The sequence below is a fragment of the Mobula hypostoma genome, chromosome 12 (genome assembly GCF_963921235.1).
Source record: "Mobula hypostoma chromosome 12, sMobHyp1.1, whole genome shotgun sequence".
In the NCBI taxonomy this organism is placed as follows: domain Eukaryota; kingdom Metazoa; phylum Chordata; class Chondrichthyes; order Myliobatiformes; family Myliobatidae; genus Mobula; species Mobula hypostoma.
This window is the reverse complement of record NC_086108.1, coordinates 2,224,321-2,246,225: the sequence shown is the minus strand read 5'-3', so window position 1 is coordinate 2,246,225 and position 21,905 is coordinate 2,224,321. Positions and strand designations below refer to the sequence as shown.

At 47.2% G+C, this 21,905-nt stretch overlaps 1 protein-coding gene across 1 annotated transcript in view; it reads left to right on the top strand.

Moving 5' to 3' along the window:
- LOC134354563 (proteasome subunit alpha type-6-like) overlaps positions 1-21,417 on the top strand; it is a 54,579-nt gene extending 33,162 nt beyond the window's left edge. Inside the window, exons 6-7 of the mRNA XM_063063487.1 lie at positions 6,036-6,130; positions 21,119-21,417. Of these exons, the coding sequence (XP_062919557.1) occupies positions 6,036-6,130; positions 21,119-21,176 (153 nt within the window). The 3' untranslated portion in view covers positions 21,177-21,417. The remainder of the gene's footprint in view (positions 1-6,035; positions 6,131-21,118) is intronic.
- The last annotated feature ends 488 nt before the right edge of the window (positions 21,418-21,905 follow it).

Here is a 21,905-nt window from a genome sequence, read left to right as displayed (position 1 = left end):
TGGTGTTTGAGCTATGCCTAGCCACACAGTCATGTGTATACAGAGAGTAGAGCAGTGGGTTAAGCACACACCCCTGAGGTGCGCCAGTGTTGATCGTCAGCGAGGAGGAGATGTTATCACTAATCCACACAGATTGTGGTCTTCCGGTTAGGAAGTCAAGGATCCAATTACAGAGGGAGGTACAGAGGCCCAGGTTCTGCAACTTCTCAATCAGGATTGTGAGGATTAGGGTATTAAATGCTGAGCTATAGTCGATGAACAGCATCCTGACGTGGGTGTTTAGGACAGGGAGCTGTTCTGGCTTATGCATTGAATTACTCAAAGCAAACACTGATGTACTTTAAGGGATATAGTGATAGGGCAGGAATGTGATGCTGAGGTGGAAGATTGGACTTGAAGGACCAAATTGCTTGCTTCTGTCTCATTTCCTCCATCCATGGAAAACCCCGATTGTTCATCCTCTGTGTCACGAGGACCTGAGGGATCAGTAAATAGACCCCTGCCCTCCTCTCCTCCTTTAAGATGATTGGAGTACTAGAGCACTACACCACAGAAATGTGTCCCTCAGCTCATCTAGTCCGTGTCAACCTGTTATTCTCCCTGTCCCATCGACTTGCACCTGGACCATAGTCTTCCATACCCCTCCTATCCATGTACCTATCCAAACCTGTCCCTGATCCCATCGACCCACACCTGGACCATAGCCATCCATACCCCTCCTATCATGTACCTATCCAAACCTCTCCCTGATCCCATCGACCCACACCTGAACCATAGTCTTCCATACCCCTCCTATCCATGTACCTATCCAAACCTCTCCCTGATCCCACCGAACCACACCGAGACCATAGTCTTCCATACCCCTCCTATCCATGTACCTATCCAAACCTCTCCCTAATCCCACCGACCCACACCGAGACCATAGTCTTCCATACCCCTCCTATCCATGTACCTATCCAAACCTCTCCCTGATCCCATCGACCCACACCTGGACCATAGTCTTCCATACCCCTCCTATCCATGTACCTATCCAAACCTCTCCCTGATCCCATCGACCCACACCTGGACCATAGTCTTCCATACCCCTCCTATCCATGTCCCTATCCAAACCTCTCCCTGATCCCACCAACCCACACCGAGACCATAGTCTTCCATACCCCTCCTATCCATGTACCTATCCAAACCTCTCCCTGATCCCACCAACCCACACCTGAACCATAGTCTTCCATACCCCTCCTATCCATGTACCTATCCAAACCTCTCCCTGATCCCATCGACCCACACCTGAACCATAGTCTTCCATACCCCTCCTATCCATGTACCTATCCAAACCTCTCCCTGATCCCACCAACCCACACCTGGACCATAGCCATCCACACCCCTCCTATCCATGTACCTATCCAAACCTCTCCCTGATCCCATCGACCCACACCTGAACCATAGTCTTCCATACCCCTCCTATCCATGTACCTATCCAAACCTCTCCCTGATCCCATCGACCCACACCTGGACCATAGCCTTCCATACCCCTCCTATCCATGTACCTATCCAAACCTCTCCCTGATCCCATCGACCCACACCTGGACCATAGCCATCCATACCCCTCCTATCCATCTAAACCTCTTAAAAGGTTTGAAACTAAACGATCTATCACTTCCACTGGCAACTTGTTCACACTCACGTATTCCTCTGAGTGAAGAAGTTCCCCCTCAGGTTCCCCTGAAATATTTCACCTTTCACCCTTAACCCATGACCTCTAACTCCAGTCTCACCCAACATGAGAGGAGAAAACCTGTTTGCATTTACCCTATCTATACCCCTCATCATTCTGTATTCCTCTATCGAATCTCCTCTCATTCTTTGACGCTCCAGAGGATAAAGTTCAAACCCATTCAACCGACCGCAAAGGTAGTAATCTCGGGATTACTGCCTGTGCCACGCGACAGTGAGAGTAGGAATGCGATGAGGTGGAGGATAAATGTGTGGCTGAGGGATTGGAGCAGGGGGCAGGGATTCAAGTTTTTGGATCATTGGGACCTCTTTTGGCGCAGGCGTGACCTGTACAAAAAGGACGGGTTACACTTGAATCCTAGGGGGACCAATATCCTGGCAGGGAGATTAGCGGGAGCTACTGAGGTGACTTTAAACTAGAATGGTTGGGGGGTGGGAATGAAATTAAAGAGGCTAGGCGTGAGGAGGTTAGTTCACAACAGGGGGATGAGAACCAGTGCAGAGAGACAGAGGGGTGTAAAGTGAGGGTAGAAGCAAAAAGTACTAAGGAGAAAAGTAAAAGTGGCAGGCCGACAAATCCAGGGCAAGCATTAAAAAGGGCCACTTTTCAACATAATTGTAAAAGGGCTAAGAGAGTTGTAAAAGAGCGCCTGAAGGCTTTGTGTGTCAATGCAAGGAGCTTTCGTAATAAGGTGGATGAATTGAAAGTGCAGATTGTTATTAATGATTATGATATAGTTGGGATCACAGAGACATGGCTCCAGGGTGACCAGGGATGGGAGCTCAACGTTCAGGAATATTCAATATTCAGGAGGGATAGACATGAAGGAAGGGGAGGTGGGGTGGCGTTGCTGGTTAAAGAAGAGATTAACGCAACAGAAAGGAAGGACATAAGCCGGGAAGATGTGGAATCGATATGGGTAGAGCTGCGTAACACCAAGGGGCAGAAGACGCTGGTGGGAGTTGTGTACAGGCCACCTAACAGTAGTAGTGAGGTCGGAGATGGTATTAAACAGGAAATTAGAAATGTGTGCAATAAAGGAACAGCAGTTATAATGGGTGACTTCAATCTACATGTAGATTGGGTGAACCAAATTGGTAAAGGTGCTGAGGAAGAGGATTTCTTGGAATGTATGCGGGAGGGTTTTTTAAACCAACATGTCAAGGAACCAACTAGAGAGCAGGCTATTCTGGACTGGGTTTTGAGCAATGAGGAAGGGTTAATTAGCGATCTTGTCGTGAGAGGCCCCTTGGGTAAGAGTGACCATAATATGGTGGAATTCTTCATTAAGATGGAGAGTGACATAGTTAATTCAGAAACAAAGGTTCTGAACTTAAAGAGGGGTAACTTTGAAGGTATGAGACGTGAATTAGCTAAGATAGACTGGCAAATGACACTTCAAGGATTGACGGTGGATATGCAATGGCAAGCATTTAAAGGTTGCATGGATGAACTACAACAATTGTTCATCCCAGTTTGGCAAAAGAATAAATCAAGGAAGATAGTGCACCCGTGGCTGACAAGAGAAATTAGGGATAGTATCAATTCCAAAGAAGAAGCATACAAATTAGCCAGAGAAAGTGGCTCACCTGAGGACTGGGAGAAATTCAGAGTTCAGCAGAGGAGGACAAAGGGCTTAATTAGGAAAGGGAAAAAAGATTATGAGAGAAAACTGGCAGGGAACATAAAAACGGACTGTAAAAGCTTTTATAGATATGTAAAAAGGAAAAGACTGGTAAAGACAAATGTAGGTCCCCTGCAGACAGAAACGGGTGAATTGATTATGGGGAGCAAGGACATGGCAGACCAATTGAATAATTACTTTGGTTCTGTCTTCACTAAGGAGGACATAAATAATTTTCCAGAAATAGTAGGGGACAGAGGGTCCAATGAGATGGAGGAACTGAGCGAAATACACATTAGTAGGGAAGTGGTGTTAGGTAAATTGAAGGGATTGAAGGCAGATAAATCCCCAGGGCCAGATGGTCTGCATCCTAGAGTGCTTAAGGAAGTAGCCCAAGAAATAGTGGATGCATTAGTGATAATTTTTCAAAACTCGTTAGATTCTGGACTAGTTCCTGAGGATTGGAGGGTGGCTAATGTAACCCCACTTTTTAAAAAAGAAGGGAGAGAGAAACCGGGGAATTATAGACCGGTTAGCCTAACGTCGGTGGTGGGGAAACTGCTGGAGTCAGTTATCAAGGATGTGATAACAGCACATTTGGAAAGCAGTGAAATCATCCGACAAAGTCAGCATAGATTTGTGAAAGGAAAATCATGTCTGACGAATCTCATAGAATTTTTGAGGATGTAACTAGTAGAGTGGATAGGGGAGAACCAGTGGATGTGGTATATTTGGATTTTCAAAAGGCTTTTGACAAGGTCCCATACAGGAGATTAGTGTGCAAACTTAAAGCACACGGTATTGGGGGTAAGGTATTGGTGTGGGTGGAGAATTGGTTAGCAGACAGGAAGCAAAGAGTGGGAATAAATGGGACCTTTTCAGAATGGCAGGCGGTGACTAGTGGGGTACTGCAAGGCTCAGTGCTGGGACCCAGTTGTTTACAATATATATTAATGACTTGGATGAGGGAATTAAATGCAGCATCTCCAAGTTTGCAGATGACATGAAGCTGGGTGGCAGTGTTAGCTGTGAGGAGGATGCTAAGAGGATGCAGGGTGACTTGGATAGGTTGGGTGAGTGGGCAAATTCATGGCAGATGCAATTTAATGTGGATAAATGTGAAGTTATCCACTTTGGTGGCAAAAATAGGAAAACAGATTATTATCTGAATGGTGGCCGATTAGGAAAAGGGGAGGTGCAACGAGACCTGGGTGTCATTATACACCAGTCATTGAAAGTGGGCATGCAGGTACAGCAGGCGGTGAAAAAGGCGAATGGTATGCTGGCATTTATAGCAAGAGGATTCGAGTACAGGAGCAGGGAGGTACTACTGCAGTTGTACAAGGCCTTGGTGAGACCACACCTGGAGTATTGTGTGCAGTTTTGGTCCCCTAATCTGAGGAAAGACATCCTTGCCATAGAGGGAGTACAAAGAAGGTTCACCAGATTGATTCCTGGGATGGCAGGACTTTCATATGAAGAAAGACTGGATGAACTGGGCTTGTACTCGTTGGAATTTAGAAGATTGAGGGGGGATCTGATTGAAACATATAAAATCCTAAAGGGATTGGACAGGCTAGATGCAGGAAGATTGTTCCCGATGTTGGGGAAGTCCAGAACGAGGGGCCACAGTTTGAGGATAGAGGGGAAGCCTTTTAGGACCGAGATTAGGAAAAACTTCTTCACACAGAGAGTGGTGAATCTGTGGAATTCTCTGCCACAGGAAACAGTTGAGGCCAGTTCATTGGCTATATTTAAGAGGGAGTTAGATATGGCCCTTGTGGCTACGGGTGTCAGGGGGTATGGAGGGAAGGCTGGGGCGGGGTTCTGAGTTGGATAATCAGCCATGATCATAATAAATGGCGGTGCAGGCTCGAAGGGCCGAATGGCCTACTCCTGCACCTATTTTCTATGTTTCTATGTTTCTCCTAGTAACATATTTGTAAATTTTCTCTGTGCTTTTTCAATCTTATTGATATCTTTCCTGTAGACAGGTGGCACAATATTCCAAATTAAGCCTTGCCAATATCTTATACACCTTCAAAATAACATCTGAACTCCTGTATTCAGTGCTCTGATTTATGAAGGCCAACGTGCCAAAAGCCTATCTGCTGTTGTCCTCTCTCCTCTCCAGTCTTTCTTCTCCTGCCCTTGATCTTCCCCACGTCCCTGGGTTCACCTATCACCTTACAGCTAGCCTCCCTCCCTTCCTCCATCCCCACCCACCTTTATATTCTGGTGATTACAGGGAACTGTTTTACCATAATAATTTGTTGTGTATTTCATATTTCAATAATATTTTGGGTTATATACTGTATATGTGTGTGTGTGGGTGTGTGTGTGTGTGTATTAATATATATACATATAGTTTGATTAAGCATTCTTGTCCATTTGAATGATTAATTACAGGTTATATGTAAAAAATATGTTAATTGCTTACATCATCATGTTACCAGGAGATACGTGCATGTCTTGCTTCAGTAAACTCGAAGTAAGGCCCACGTTCCATACTCCCATCTCTTGCTTTGAATGAATGTTTCGAAGTTACAAAACATAACTCGATCGAAATAGGACTTGTATGAGGAAGCTCAGGCCCCAACCCCTGAACCGTTCCTTGTTCTCAGCACAGCAGCCATCTTTTGTAGCTGCCACTAAGTTTGACCCTTCTCTTTCTAACAGCTTGCGATCACCTGCTTGTCCTCTGTTCTGGCGCTGGACTTCAAGGCTTCAGAGATAGAAGTTGGCGTCGTCACCTCGGAGAATCCCAAATTCAGGTCTGTACAATTCTTAAAATCAAACTGGGAAGTAGGAATCACATAGGAACAGTGCTGTTATTCCACCGTTCAGTTAATGATCGCAGGTAATTCAGATTACGCAGCAAGGCAGCGTAGCGGTTGGCCGAACACTTCACAATGTCTCCGACCTGGGTTCAATACCCACTGCTGCCTGTAAGAAGTTTGTACGTTCATCCCGTGACCGCGTGCTTTCCCCATGCTCTGTAAGAAGTTTGTACGTTCACCCCATGAACGCGTGCTTTCCCCTTGTTCTGAAAGAAGTTTGTACGTTCACCCCATGACCGCGTGCTTTCCCCATGTTCTGTAAAAAGTTTGTACGTTCACCCTGTGACCGTGTGGTCTCCCCCACATGTTCTGTAAGAAGTTTGTACGTTCACCCCGTGACCGCGTGCTTTCCCCATGCTATATAAGAAGTTTGTACGTTCACCCCGTGACCGCGTGGTCTCCCCCACATGTTCTGAAAGAAGTTTGTGTGTTCACCCCGTGACCGCGTGCTTTCCCCATGCTATATAAGAAGTTTGTACGTTCACCCCGTGACCGCGTGGTCTCCCCCACATGTTCTGTAAGAAGTTTGTGTGTTCACCCCGTGACCGCGTGCTTTCCCCATCTTCTGAAAGAAGTTTGTACATTCACCCCGTGACCGCGTGGTCTCCCCCACATGTTCTGTAAGAAGTTTGTACGTTCACCCCGTGACCGCGTGGTCTCCCCATCTTCTGAAAGAAGTTTGTACGTTCACCCCATGACCGCGTGGTCTCCCCCACATGTTCTGTAAGAAGTTTGTACGTTCAGCCCGTGACCGCGTGGTCTCCCCATCTTCTGAAAGAAGATTGTACGTTCACCCTGTGACCGCGTACTTTCCCTATGTTTTGTAAGAAGTTTGTACGTTCACCCCGTGACCGTGTGGTCTCCCCCACATGTTCTGTAAGAAGTTTTTACCTTCACCCCGTGACCGCGTGGTCTCCCCCACATGTTCTGAAAGAAGTTTGTACGTTCACCCCGTGACCGCATGCTTACCCCATCTTCTGAAAGAAGTTTGTACGTTCACCCTGTGACCGTGTGGTCTCCCCCACATGTTCTGAAAGAAGTTTGTACGTTCACCCCGTGACTGCGTGGTCTCCCCCACATGTTCTGTAAGAAGTTTGTACGTTCACCCCGTGACCGCGTGCTTTCCCCATGTTCTGAAAGAAGTTTGTACATTCACCCCGTGACCGCGTGGTCTCCCCCACACGTTCTGAAAGAAGTTTGTACGTTCACCCCGTGACCGCGTGGTCTCCCCCACATGTTCTGTAAGAAGTTTGTACGTTCACCCCGTGACCGCGTGCTTTCCCCATGTTCTGTAAGAAGTTTGTACGTTCACCCCGTGACCGCGTGGTCTCCCCAACATAATCTGTAAGAAGTTTGTACGTTCACCCTGTGACCGTGTGGTCTCCCCCACATGTTCTGTAAGAAGTTTGTACGTTCACCCCGTGACCGCGTGGTCTCCCCCACATGTTAAGTAAGAAGTTTTTACGTTCACCCCGTGACCGCGTGCTTTCCCCATCTTCTGAAAGAAGTTTGTACATTCACCCCGTGACCGCGTGGTCTCCCCCACATGTTCTGTAAGAAGTTTTTACGTTCACCCCGTGACCGCGTGCTTTCCCCATGTTCTGTAAGAAGTATGTACGTTCACCCCGTGACCGTGTGGTCTCCCCCACATGTTCTGTAAGAAGTTTGTACGTTCACCCCGTGACCGCGTGGTCTCCCCCACATGTTCTGTAAGAAGTTTGTGTGTTCACCCCGTGACCGCATGCTTTCCCGATCTTCTGAAAGAAGTTTGTACGTTCACCCCATGACCGCGTGCTTTCCCCATGTTCTGAAAGAAGTTTGTACATTCACCCCGTGACCGCGTGCTTTCCCCATGTTCTGTAAGAAGTTTGTACATTCACCCCGTGACCGCATGGTCTCCCCATGTTCTGAAAGAAGTTTGTACGTTCACCCCGTGACCGTGTGGTCTCCCCCACATGTTCTGTAAGAAGTTTGTACGTTCACCCTGTGACCGCGTGGTCTCCCCCACATGTTCTGTAAGAAGTTTGTACGTTCACCCCGTGACCGCGTGCTTTCCCCATGTTCTGTAAGAAGTTTGTACGTTCACCCCGTGACCGCGTGCTTTCCCCATGTTCTGAAAGAAGTTTTTACGTTCACCCCGTGACCGCGTGCTTTCCCGATCTTCTGAAAGAAGTTTGTACGTTCACCCCATGACCACGTGCTTTCCCCATGTTCTGAAAGAAGTTTGTACATTCACCCCGTGACCGCGTGCTTTCCCCATGTTCTGTAAGAAGTTTGTACATTCACCCCGTGACCGCATGGTCTCCCCATGTTCTGAAAGAAGTTTGTACGTTCACCCCGTGACCGTGTGGTCTCCCCCACATGTTCTGTAAGAAGTTTGTACGTTCACCCCGTGACCGTGTGGTCTCCCCCACATGTTCTGTAAGAAGTTTGTACGTTCACCCCATGACCGCGTGCTTTCCCCATCTTCTGAAAGAAGTTTGTACATTCACCCTGTGACTGCGTGACCTCCCCCACATGTTCTGTAAGTAGTTTGTGCGTTCACCCTGTGACTGCGTGGTCTCCCCCACATGTTCTGATAGAAACATAGAAACATGGAAAATAGGTGCAGGAGTAGGCCATTCGGCCCTTCAAGCCTGCACCGCCATTTATTATGATCATGGCTGATCATCCAACTCAGAACCCCGCCCCAGCCTTCCCTCCATACCCCCTGACCCCTGTAGCCACAAGGGCCATATCTAACTTCCTCTTAAACATAGCCAATGAACTGGCCTCAACAGTTTCCTGTGGCAGAGAATTCCACAGATTCACCACTCTCTGTGTGAAGAAGTTTTTCCTAATCTCGGTCCTAAAAGGCTTCCCCTCTATCCTCAAACTGTGGCCCCTCGTTCTGGACTTCCCCAACATCGGGAACAATCTTCCTGCATCTAGCCTGTCCAATCCCTTTAGGATCTTATACGTTTCAATCAGATCCCCCCTCAATCTTCTAAATTCCAACGAGTACAAGCCCAGTTCATCCAGTCTTTCTTCATATGAAAGTCCTGCCATCCCAGGAATCAATCTGGTGAACCTTCTTTGTACTCCCTCTATGGCAAAGATGTCTTTCCTCAGATTAGGGGACCAAAACTGCACACAATACTCCAGGTGTGGTCTCACCAAGGCCTTGTACAACTGCAGTAGTACCTCCCTGCTCCTGTACTCGAATCCTCTCGCTATAAATGCCAGCATACCATTTGCCTTTTTCACCGCCTGCTGTACCTGCATGCCCACTTTCAATGACTGGTGTATAATGACACCCAGGTCTCGTTGCACCTCCCCTTTTCCTAATCGGCCACCATTCAGATAATAATCTGTTTTCCTATTTTTGCCACCAAAGTGGATAACTTCACATTTATCCACATTAAATTGCATCTGCCATGAATTTGCCCACTCACCCAACCTATCCAAGTCACCCTGCATCCTCTTAGCATCCTCCTCACTGCTAACACTGCCACCCAGCTTCGTGTCATCCGCAAACTTGGAGATGCTGCATTTAATTCCCTCATCCAAGTCATTAATATATATTGTAAACAACTGGGGTCCCAGCACTGAGCCTTGCGGTACCCCACTAGTCACCGCCTGCCATTCTGAAAAGGTCCCGTTTATTCCCGTTTATAGAAGTTTGTACGTTCACCCCGTGACCGCGTGCTTTCCCCACATGTTCTGGTTCCCTCGCACAGTCCAAAGACGTAATAGTTAGAGTTAGTGAATTGTGGAAACACTATGTTGGCGCAGAGGTGTGACAACGTTTGTGGGCTGCCCCTCGGACTGTATTGGTCATTGAGGCAAAAACGATACATTTCACTGTATATTACGATGTTTCAATGTAGTGGTGTTTGTCTGTTGTGTCCGGTGATGACAGGAAATAACAAGGGGAATTGAGTATAAGAGAAAAGAGGTCCTTCTGCAGTTGTACAGAAGTTTTTACCTTCACCCCGTGACCGTGTGGTCTCCCCCACTTGTTCTGAAAGAAGTTTGTACGTTCACCCTGTGACCGTGTGGTCTCCCCCACATGTTCTGAAAGAAGTTTGTACGTTCACCCCGTGACTGCGTGGTCTCCCCCACATGTTCTGTAAGAAGTTTGTACGTTCACCCCGTGACCGCGTGCTTTCCCCATGTTCTGAAAGAAGTTTGTACATTCACCCCGTGACCGCGTGGTCTCCCCCACACGTTCTGAAAGAAGTTTGTACGTTCACCCCGTGACCGCGTGGTCTCCCCCACATGTTCTGTAAGAAGTTTGTACGTTCACCCCGTGACCGCGTGCTTTCCCCATGTTCTGTAAGAAGTTTGTACGTTCACCCCGTGACCGCGTGGTCTCCCCAACATAATCTGTAAGAAGTTTGTACGTTCACCCTGTGACCGTGTGGTCTCCCCCACATGTTCTGTAAGAAGTTTGTACGTTCACCCCGTGACCGCGTGGTCTCCCCCACATGTTAAGTAAGAAGTTTTTACGTTCACCCCGTGACCGCGTGCTTTCCCCATCTTCTGAAAGAAGTTTGTACATTCACCCCGTGACCGCGTGGTCTCCCCCACATGTTCTGTAAGAAGTTTTTACGTTCACCCCGTGACCGCGTGCTTTCCCCATGTTCTGTAAGAAGTATGTACGTTCACCCCGTGACCGTGTGGTCTCCCCCACATGTTCTGTAAGAAGTTTGTACGTTCACCCCGTGACCGCGTGGTCTCCCCCACATGTTCTGTAAGAAGTTTGTGTGTTCACCCCGTGACCGCATGCTTTCCCGATCTTCTGAAAGAAGTTTGTACGTTCACCCCATGACCGCGTGCTTTCCCCATGTTCTGAAAGAAGTTTGTACATTCACCCCGTGACCGCGTGCTTTCCCCATGTTCTGTAAGAAGTTTGTACATTCACCCCGTGACCGCATGGTCTCCCCATGTTCTGAAAGAAGTTTGTACGTTCACCCCGTGACCGTGTGGTCTCCCCCACATGTTCTGTAAGAAGTTTGTACGTTCACCCTGTGACCGCGTGGTCTCCCCCACATGTTCTGTAAGAAGTTTGTACGTTCACCCCGTGACCGCGTGCTTTCCCCATGTTCTGTAAGAAGTTTGTACGTTCACCCCGTGACCGCGTGCTTTCCCCATGTTCTGAAAGAAGTTTTTACGTTCACCCCGTGACCGCGTGCTTTCCCGATCTTCTGAAAGAAGTTTGTACGTTCACCCCATGACCACGTGCTTTCCCCATGTTCTGAAAGAAGTTTGTACATTCACCCCGTGACCGCGTGCTTTCCCCATGTTCTGTAAGAAGTTTGTACATTCACCCCGTGACCGCATGGTCTCCCCATGTTCTGAAAGAAGTTTGTACGTTCACCCCGTGACCGTGTGGTCTCCCCCACATGTTCTGTAAGAAGTTTGTACGTTCACCCCGTGACCGTGTGGTCTCCCCCACATGTTCTGTAAGAAGTTTGTACGTTCACCCCATGACCGCGTGCTTTCCCCATCTTCTGAAAGAAGTTTGTACATTCACCCTGTGACTGCGTGACCTCCCCCACATGTTCTGTAAGTAGTTTGTGCGTTCACCCTGTGACTGCGTGGTCTCCCCCACATGTTCTGATAGAAACATAGAAACATGGAAAATAGGTGCAGGAGTAGGCCATTCGGCCCTTCAAGCCTGCACCGCCATTTATTATGATCATGGCTGATCATCCAACTCAGAACACCGCCCCAGCCTTCCCTCCATACCCCCTGACCCCTGTAGCCACAAGGGCCATATCTAACTTCCTCTTAAACATAGCCAATGAACTGGCCTCAACAGTTTCCTGTGGCAGAGAATTCCACAGATTCACCACTCTCTGTGTGAAGAAGTTTTTCCTAATCTCGGTCCTAAAAGGCTTCCCCTCTATCCTCAAACTGTGGCCCCTCGTTCTGGACTTCCCCAACATCGGGAACAATCTTCCTGCATCTAGCCTGTCCAATCCCTTTAGGATCTTATACGTTTCAATCAGATCCCCCCTCAATCTTCTAAATTCCAACGAGTACAAGCCCAGTTCATCCAGTCTTTCTTCATATGAAAGTCCTGCCATCCCAGGAATCAATCTGGTGAACCTTCTTTGTACTCCCTCTATGGCAAAGATGTCTTTCCTCAGATTAGGGGACCAAAACTGCACACAATACTCCAGGTGTGGTCTCACCAAGGCCTTGTACAACTGCAGTAGTACCTCCCTGCTCCTGTACTCGAATCCTCTCGCTATAAATGCCAGCATACCATTTGCCTTTTTCACCGCCTGCTGTACCTGCATGCCCACTTTCAATGACTGGTGTATAATGACACCCAGGTCTCGTTGCACCTCCCCTTTTCCTAATCGGCCACCATTCAGATAATAATCTGTTTTCCTATTTTTGCCACCAAAGTGGATAACTTCACATTTATCCACATTAAATTGCATCTGCCATGAATTTGCCCACTCACCCAACCTATCCAAGTCACCCTGCATCCTCTTAGCATCCTCCTCACTGCTAACACTGCCACCCAGCTTCGTGTCATCCGCAAACTTGGAGATGCTGCATTTAATTCCCTCATCCAAGTCATTAATATATATTGTAAACAACTGGGGTCCCAGCACTGAGCCTTGCGGTACCCCACTAGTCACCGCCTGCCATTCTGAAAAGGTCCCGTTTATTCCCGTTTATAGAAGTTTGTACGTTCACCCCGTGACCGCGTGCTTTCCCCACATGTTCTGGTTCCCTCGCACAGTCCAAAGACGTAATAGTTAGAGTTAGTGAATTGTGGAAACACTATGTTGGCGCAGAGGTGTGACAACGTTTGTGGGCTGCCCCTCGGACTGTATTGGTCATTGAGGCAAAAACGATACATTTCACTGTATATTACGATGTTTCAATGTAGTGGTGTTTGTCTGTTGTGTCCGGTGATGACAGGAAATAACAAGGGGAATTGAGTATAAGAGAAAAGAGGTCCTTCTGCAGTTGTACAGAAGTTTTTACCTTCACCCCGTGACCGCGTGGTCTCCCCCACATGTTCTGAAAGAAGTTTGTACGTTCACCCTGTGACCGCGTACTTTCCCTATGTTTTGTAAGAAGTTTGTACATTCACCCCGTGACCGTGTGGTCTCCCCCACATGTTCTGTAAGAAGTTTTTACCTTCACCCCGTGACCGCGTGGTCTCCCCCACATGTTCTGAAAGAAGTTTGTACGTTCACCCCGTGACCGCATGCTTTCCCCATCTTCTGAAAGAAGTTTGTACGTTCACCCTGTGACCGTGTGGTCTCCCCCACATGTTCTGAAAGAAGTTTGTACGTTCACCCCGTGACTGCGTGGTCTCCCCCACATGTTCTGTAAGAAGTTTGTACGTTCACCCCGTGACCGCGTGCTTTCCCCATGTTCTGAAAGAAGTTTGTACATTCACCCCGTGACCGCGTGGTCTCCCCCACACGTTCTGAAAGAAGTTTGTACGTTCACCCCGTGACCGCGTGGTCTCCCCCACATGTTCTGTAAGAAGTTTGTACGTTCACCCCGTGACCGCGTGCTTTCCCCATGTTCTGTAAGAAGTTTGTACGTTCACCCCGTGACCGCGTGGTCTCCCCAACATAATCTGTAAGAAGTTTGTACGTTCACCCTGTGACCGTGTGGTCTCCCCCACATGTTCTGTAAGAAGTTTGTACGTTCACCCCGTGACCGCGTGGTCTCCCCCACATGTTAAGTAAGAAGTTTTTACGTTCACCCCGTGACCGCGTGCTTTCCCCATCTTCTGAAAGAAGTTTGTACATTCACCCCGTGACCGCGTGGTCTCCCCCACATGTTCTGTAAGAAGTTTTTACGTTCACCCCGTGACCGCGTGCTTTCCCCATGTTCTGTAAGAAGTATGTACGTTCACCCCGTGACCGTGTGGTCTCCCCCACATGTTCTGTAAGAAGTTTGTACGTTCACCCCGTGACCGCGTGGTCTCCCCCACATGTTCTGTAAGAAGTTTGTGTGTTCACCCCGTGACCGCATGCTTTCCCGATCTTCTGAAAGAAGTTTGTACGTTCACCCCATGACCGCGTGCTTTCCCCATGTTCTGAAAGAAGTTTGTACATTCACCCCGTGACCGCGTGCTTTCCCCATGTTCTGTAAGAAGTTTGTACATTCACCCCGTGACCGCATGGTCTCCCCATGTTCTGAAAGAAGTTTGTACGTTCACCCCGTGACCGTGTGGTCTCCCCCACATGTTCTGTAAGAAGTTTGTACGTTCACCCTGTGACCGCGTGGTCTCCCCCACATGTTCTGTAAGAAGTTTGTACGTTCACCCCGTGACCGCGTGCTTTCCCCATGTTCTGTAAGAAGTTTGTACGTTCACCCCGTGACCGCGTGCTTTCCCCATGTTCTGAAAGAAGTTTTTACGTTCACCCCGTGACCGCGTGCTTTCCCGATCTTCTGAAAGAAGTTTGTACGTTCACCCCATGACCACGTGCTTTCCCCATGTTCTGAAAGAAGTTTGTACATTCACCCCGTGACCGCGTGCTTTCCCCATGTTCTGTAAGAAGTTTGTACATTCACCCCGTGACCGCATGGTCTCCCCATGTTCTGAAAGAAGTTTGTACGTTCACCCCGTGACCGTGTGGTCTCCCCCACATGTTCTGTAAGAAGTTTGTACGTTCACCCCGTGACCGTGTGGTCTCCCCCACATGTTCTGTAAGAAGTTTGTACGTTCACCCCATGACCGCGTGCTTTCCCCATCTTCTGAAAGAAGTTTGTACATTCACCCTGTGACTGCGTGACCTCCCCCACATGTTCTGTAAGTAGTTTGTGCGTTCACCCTGTGACTGCGTGGTCTCCCCCACATGTTCTGATAGAAACATAGAAACATGGAAAATAGGTGCAGGAGTAGGCCATTCGGCCCTTCAAGCCTGCACCGCCATTTATTATGATCATGGCTGATCATCCAACTCAGAACCCCGCCCCAGCCTTCCCTCCATACCCCCTGACCCCTGTAGCCACAAGGGCCATATCTAACTTCCTCTTAAACATAGCCAATGAACTGGCCTCAACAGTTTCCTGTGGCAGAGAATTCCACAGATTCACCACTCTCTGTGTGAAGAAGTTTTTCCTAATCTCGGTCCTAAAAGGCTTCCCCTCTATCCTCAAACTGTGGCCCCTCGTTCTGGACTTCCCCAACATCGGGAACAATCTTCCTGCATCTAGCCTGTCCAATCCCTTTAGGATCTTATACGTTTCAATCAGATCCCCCCTCAATCTTCTAAATTCCAACGAGTACAAGCCCAGTTCATCCAGTCTTTCTTCATATGAAAGTCCTGCCATCCCAGGAATCAATCTGGTGAACCTTCTTTGTACTCCCTCTATGGCAAAGATGTCTTTCCTCAGATTAGGGGACCAAAACTGCACACAATACTCCAGGTGTGGTCTCACCAAGGCCTTGTACAACTGCAGTAGTACCTCCCTGCTCCTGTACTCGAATCCTCTCGCTATAAATGCCAGCATACCATTTGCCTTTTTCACCGCCTGCTGTACCTGCATGCCCACTTTCAATGACTGGTGTATAATGACACCCAGGTCTCGTTGCACCTCCCCTTTTCCTAATCGGCCACCATTCAGATAATAATCTGTTTTCCTATTTTTGCCACCAAAGTGGATAACTTCACATTTATCCACATTAAATTGCATCTGCCATGAATTTGCCCACTCACACAACCTATCCAAGTCACCCTGCATCCTCTTAGCATCCTCCTCACAGCTAACACTGCCACCCAGCTTCGAGTCATCCGCAAACTTGGAGATGCTGCATTTAATTCCCTCATCCAAGTCATTAATATATATTGTAAACAACTGGGGTCCCAGCACTGAGCCTTGCGGTACCCCACTAGTCACCGCCTGCCATTCTGAAAAGGTCCCGTTTATTCCCGTTTATAGAAGTTTGTACGTTCACCCCGTGACCGCGTGCTTTCCCCACATGTTCTGGTTCCCTCGCACAGTCCAAAGACGTAATAGTTAGAGTTAGTGAATTGTGGAAACACTATGTTGGCGCAGAGGTGTGACAACGTTTGTGGGCTGCCCCTCGGACTGTATTGGTCATTGAGGCAAAAACGATACATTTCACTGTATATTACGATGTTTCAATGTAGTGGTGTTTGTCTGTTGTGTCCGGTGATGACAGGAAATAACAAGGGGAATTGAGTATAAGAGAAAAGAGGTCCTTCTGCAGTTGTACAGGGCCCTGGTGAGACCACACCCGGAGTATTGTGTGCAGTTTTGGTCTCCAAATTTGAAGAAAGACCTCCTTGCTATGGAGGGAGTGCAGCGTAGGTTCACTGGGTTAATTCCAGGGATGGCAGGAATGTCATATGTTGGAAGATTGGGGCGACTGGGCTTTTATACACTGGAATTTAGAAGGATGAGAGGGGATCTGATTGAAACATATAAGATTATTAAGGGATTGGACACGCTGCAGGCAGGAAGCATGTTCCCGCTGATGGGTGAGTCCAGAACCAGAGGCTACAGTTTAAGAATTAGGGGTAGGCCATTTAGAACGGAGTTGAGGAAAAATTTTTTTCACCCAGAGAGTGGTGGATATATGGAATTCTCTGCCCCAGAAGGCTGTGGAGGCCAAGTCTCTGGATGCTTTCAAAAAAGAGATGGATAGAGCTCTTAAAGATAGCGGAATCAAAGGTCATGGGGATAAGGCAGGAACTGGATACTGATTGTGGATGATCAGCCATGATCACAGTGAATGGCAGTGCTGGCTCGAAGGGCCGAATGGCCTACTCCTGCACCTATTGTCTATTGTCTATTGTCTATTGAAACCTGTGTGGGCAAGTTTTTAAAGTGGAAAATCAATCCCACTGGGACAGTTCCACTCTCTCAACTTCAGAAATCTGGGCCCAGGGGTACAAACGAGTGTCACAAATGGGGTCGTCTGTGGCTGCAGTGGTTGACCATGACATCTTCTGTGCCTGTTGTAATTCCTTTATCAGCCATGATTACCTGTCCCCTAACACTTAACAAGACAGTAAGCACAAACGAAGAGCAGGATTAGGCCTCTCAAACTTGTTCCAGCATTCAGTGAGACGATGGAAAGTCTTTTGCCTGTTCCTTTCAGTGATCTAATATTGTCACATGTGCCAAGATAAAAACATGTTTGTGTGTCACCCAGACCGATCATTCCAGATCGAGGTAGCAAAAAGAATCAGAACCGGGCATATGTTGTGAAATATGTTGTCTTTGAGGCAGCATTACAGAGCAATACACAATAATAGAGAACAAACTGTGAATTACAGTAAGTGTGTGTAGATGCTTACATTATTAATAAATGGTTCAATAATAGTGCAAAAATGGAAATGAAAAAGTAGAGAGGTAGTGTTCATGTCCCTTCAGAAATCAGATGGCAGAGGGGGAGAAGCTGTTCCTGAATCACTGAGTGTGTGTCTTCAGGCTCCTGTACCTCCTTCCTGACAGTATCAGTGAGAAAAGGGGCATGCCCTGGAAGATGGCGGGGGGCTTTAATGACGAATGTCGCCTTTTTGAGGCACTGTTCCTCAAAGAGGCCCTGGGTACTATGGAGGATGGTGTCATTGATGGAGCTGACTAAGTCTACAACTTCTTGCAGCTTACTTCGATCCGGTGCAGTAGCCCCCTCTCCCCCGCCACCCCCTGCCGTACCAGACAGTAACGCAGCCAGTTAGATCAGTACAACTGTACAAGTGAAATGAGCAGTGCAAAAAGACAGAAAACCAGAATCGCGAGGCAGTGTCCATTCAGAAATCTGACTGAGAAAACACTGTAACGGTTACACCTTTCCGCGTTCTGTTACTGTTCTACCTCAATGCACTGTGTAATGAATTGATCTGTACGAACAATACTCAAGACAAGCTTTTCACTCTATCTCCATACACATGGCAAGAATAAGCCAAATCCAGAGTTCAGAGTTCATGTGGGGTCTGATTCCCCGGATCCTGTGTTTTCCCTGAAAATCGAAGTTTCCTCAGCACAGGCTGGGTGCTTGAACACGACATGTGTGGGTGGATTTTCCGTGACAGCAATCAGGAAGAATTGGGCCGCCACTCCCTGCTTAAGGCAGAATATAATACTTCTGACATTTAATGACAGTGCATTCTGAAAGACATCCTGCCGCTGGCAAATAGGTTTCTCTGTGTTAGATTAACCACCACAAGCACAACGACTTTGTTGTGAACATTCTTTTTTATTAAATTTTATTTGTTGTGAACATTCTTGCCGTCGGTCTAGGCTTCTGCAACTAGCTGATCGATTGTTTCATTAACAACTTGGATTGCAGCTCCACATTCATGCGTAACCATCAGCATGTCTGAGGGAACACCTGTGAGAGGTGTCAGCAGTTCAATATTTCCTAACCCACTCTTTAATCCGTACAGGATAGGAGGCCACTCAGCCCATCAGGTCAATGCTGGCTCACAGAGCAATCCCATCAGCCCACTCACTTTCCTGTAACCTATCAGAGTCACAGACTGATTGAGTTTTATCTTGCTTTTTTTAAGTTGAGGCATGGAGTTCAAAAGTCAAGAGCTAATGCTACAACTTTATAAAACTCTGGTTAGGCCACATCTGGAGTATTGCACACAGTTCTGATCACCCCACTCTAAGAAGGACGTTGAGGCTTTGGAGAGGGTGCAGAAGAGGTTTACCAGGATGCTGTCTGGTTTAGAGAGCGTGTGCTATCACGAGAGGCTGTATAAACTAGGGTTGTTTTTTCTGGAGAGTCGGAGGCTGAGGGGAGATCTGACAGAGGTTTACAAGATTATGAGAAGCAGAGATCGAGTGGACAGAGAGTATCTGTTTCCCAGGGTAGAAATGTCTAATACCAGAGGGCATGCATTGAAGGTGAGAGGGGGTAGGTACAAAGGGGATGTGAGGGGTAAGTTTTTTTACTCAGATAGTGATAGATGCCTGGAATGCGCTGCCTGGTCTGGTGGTAGAGGCAAGTAGATTAGAGGCTTTTAAGATACATTTGGATAGGCACGTGGATGTGAGGAAGATAGAGGGATGTGGACATGATGTAGGGAGGAGGGATAGTGTTAGGTAGGTGAAATGTGATAGAAGAATATAGTATTAATGGCAGGACTCTTGACAGTGTGGAGGATCAGAGGGATCTTGGGGTCTGAGTCCATAGGACGCTCAAGGCTGCTGCGCAGGTTGACTCCGTGGTTAAGAAGGCATACAGTGCATTGGCTTTCATCAATGGTGGAATTGAGTTTAGGAGCCGAAAGTAATGTTGAAGCTATATGGGACCCTGGTCAGACCCCACTTGGAGTACTGTGCTCAGTTCTGGTCATCCCACTACAGGAAGGATGCAGAGGAGATTTACAAGGATGTTGCCTGGATTGGGGAGCATGCCTTACGAGAATAGGTTGAGTGAACTCAGCCTTTTCTCCTTGGAGCGACGGAGGATGAGAGGTGACCTGATAGAGGTGTATAAGATAATGAGAGGCATTGATCGTGTGGATAGTCAGAGGCTTTTTCCCAGGGCTGAAATGGCTGCCACAAGAGGGCACAGTTTTAAGGTGTTTGGAAGCAGGTACAGAGGAGATGTCAGGGGTAAGTTTTTTACACAGAGGGTGGTGAGTGCGTGGAATGGGCTGCCGGCGACAGTGGTGGAGGCGGATACGATAGGGTCTTTTAAGAGGCTCCTGGATAGGTACATGGGGCTTAGAAAAATAGAGGGCTATAGGTAAGACAAGGTCATTTCTAAAGTAAGTACATATTCAACACAGCATTCTGGGCTGAAAGGCCTGTATTGTGTTGTAGGTTTTCTATGTTTCTATGTGTTTGGGTGTTTTTGATTTGCTTTTTAGCCAGTTCAGTACAACATTGTGGGCCGAATGGCCTGTTCCTGTGCTGTACTCTTCTATGTTCTATATTCTATAAGTGTTACAGCACAGAAACCTGCAGCTGGACCATACCCTTCCCAACAATGTAATTATCACATTTATCTTAACATTTACAAATGATCCTGCATCCACTACTTTCCACTGAGTTCATTCGAGACTGGCCTCACTCGTCCTCTGAATGAAGTTTCCCCTCACTTTTCCTTTAAGTACTTCACCTTTCACCTCAGATCCCCAGGTCTTGTCTCACACAACCTCAGAGGAGAAAGTCTGCTTGCATTAACCCTAACTATACCCTTCATAATTTTGTAATTAGTCAGTTCCATCATGGGCAACTGGCCTCTATAGTATCCAGGACATCTTCAAGGAGCAATGCCTCAAAAAGGTGTAATAAATCATTAAGGACCCCATCACCCAGGAAACGCCCTCTTCTCACTGTTACCATCAGGGAGGAGGTACAGGAGCCTGAAGACACACACTGAACGTTTCAGGAACAGCTTCTTCCCCTCTGCCACCCCATTTCTGAATGGACATTGACCCATGAACACTACCTCACTACTTTTTTTAATTTATGTTTTTGCACTACTTAATTTAACTATTTAATATACATGTATATACTTACCGTAATGCAGTTTTTTTGTCTATTTTTACCACATATTGCAATACACTGTTGCCAGTAAGTTAACAAATTTCACGACATTAAACCTGATACCTCTATCGAGTCTCCTCTCATTCTCCGATGTTCTGGTGATACAGACCTAACCTATTCAATCTTTCCCTAAAACTCAGGTTCTCAAGCAACATCCTTGTAAATTTTCTCTGCACTCTTCCAAACGTATTGATATCTTTCCTAGAAGTAGGTGACCAGAACTGCAAATCTGGCTTCACTAATGTCTTGTACAACTTCAGCAGATCATTCCAACTGCTGTCCTCCTGTGAGGAGAAGGAGGTGGTGAAGAGCCTGGACAAGAGGGGGATTTTTTTGGTAGGTTGGACCCTTACTGCATTCATTCCAGCTGCCAGCCTAACCATGAAACTCTTCTGTGTTTCACCCTTACAGGACCCTCAGTGAATCTGCGATTGAAAAGCACTTAGTGGACATTGCGGAGAGAGACTAACTGTGTCACGCCAGCACTGTGTTTTAACACTGTTCTACAAACAAAAAGATCCATTATAGAAAACTTGTACTTCAACAAGCAACAATGGCTCAGGATGTTAACTCTTTTAAACACATCAAATGCATGGCATAGAAACTGCAGATATTCACAAGTACAGTAACTTTACATTGTTATGTGTGCAAAAATCCTCTGCCAACTCAGAATAAAAGTGATGTGAAAATTTGCTGATGTAAACATTATCTTGAGAATGAGATTAATGACAGTTTATTGATGGATTGGAGGAACTCTAAAAGGTAGAAAGTCAGTGTGAATTTATTTTCTCTGAGGACAGCCAGTACAATTTGGCTGCAATGCCTCCTTTCAAAGTTCAAAGTACACTTGTTATAGAAGTATAAATACTTTAGACAGCCTTGAGATTCGTCTCCTTACAGGAAACCCAATGGAACCCATTAAAAAGACCCTCAAACACCCAATGTGTAGACAGAAAAAAACAAAACTCGTGCCAACAATAAAAGTAAGCAAGTAGCATTCAGAACAAAAGTAAGCCCTCAGGCACGAAGCCGAAGCAGGGCACACTCTCACCCTCACACTCACCCTCACACTCACCCTCACCCTCACCCTCACCCTCACACTCACCCTCACCCTCACCCTCACCCTCACACTCACCCTCACCCTCACACTCACCCACACCCTCACCCTCACCCTCACCCTCACCCTCACCCCCACACT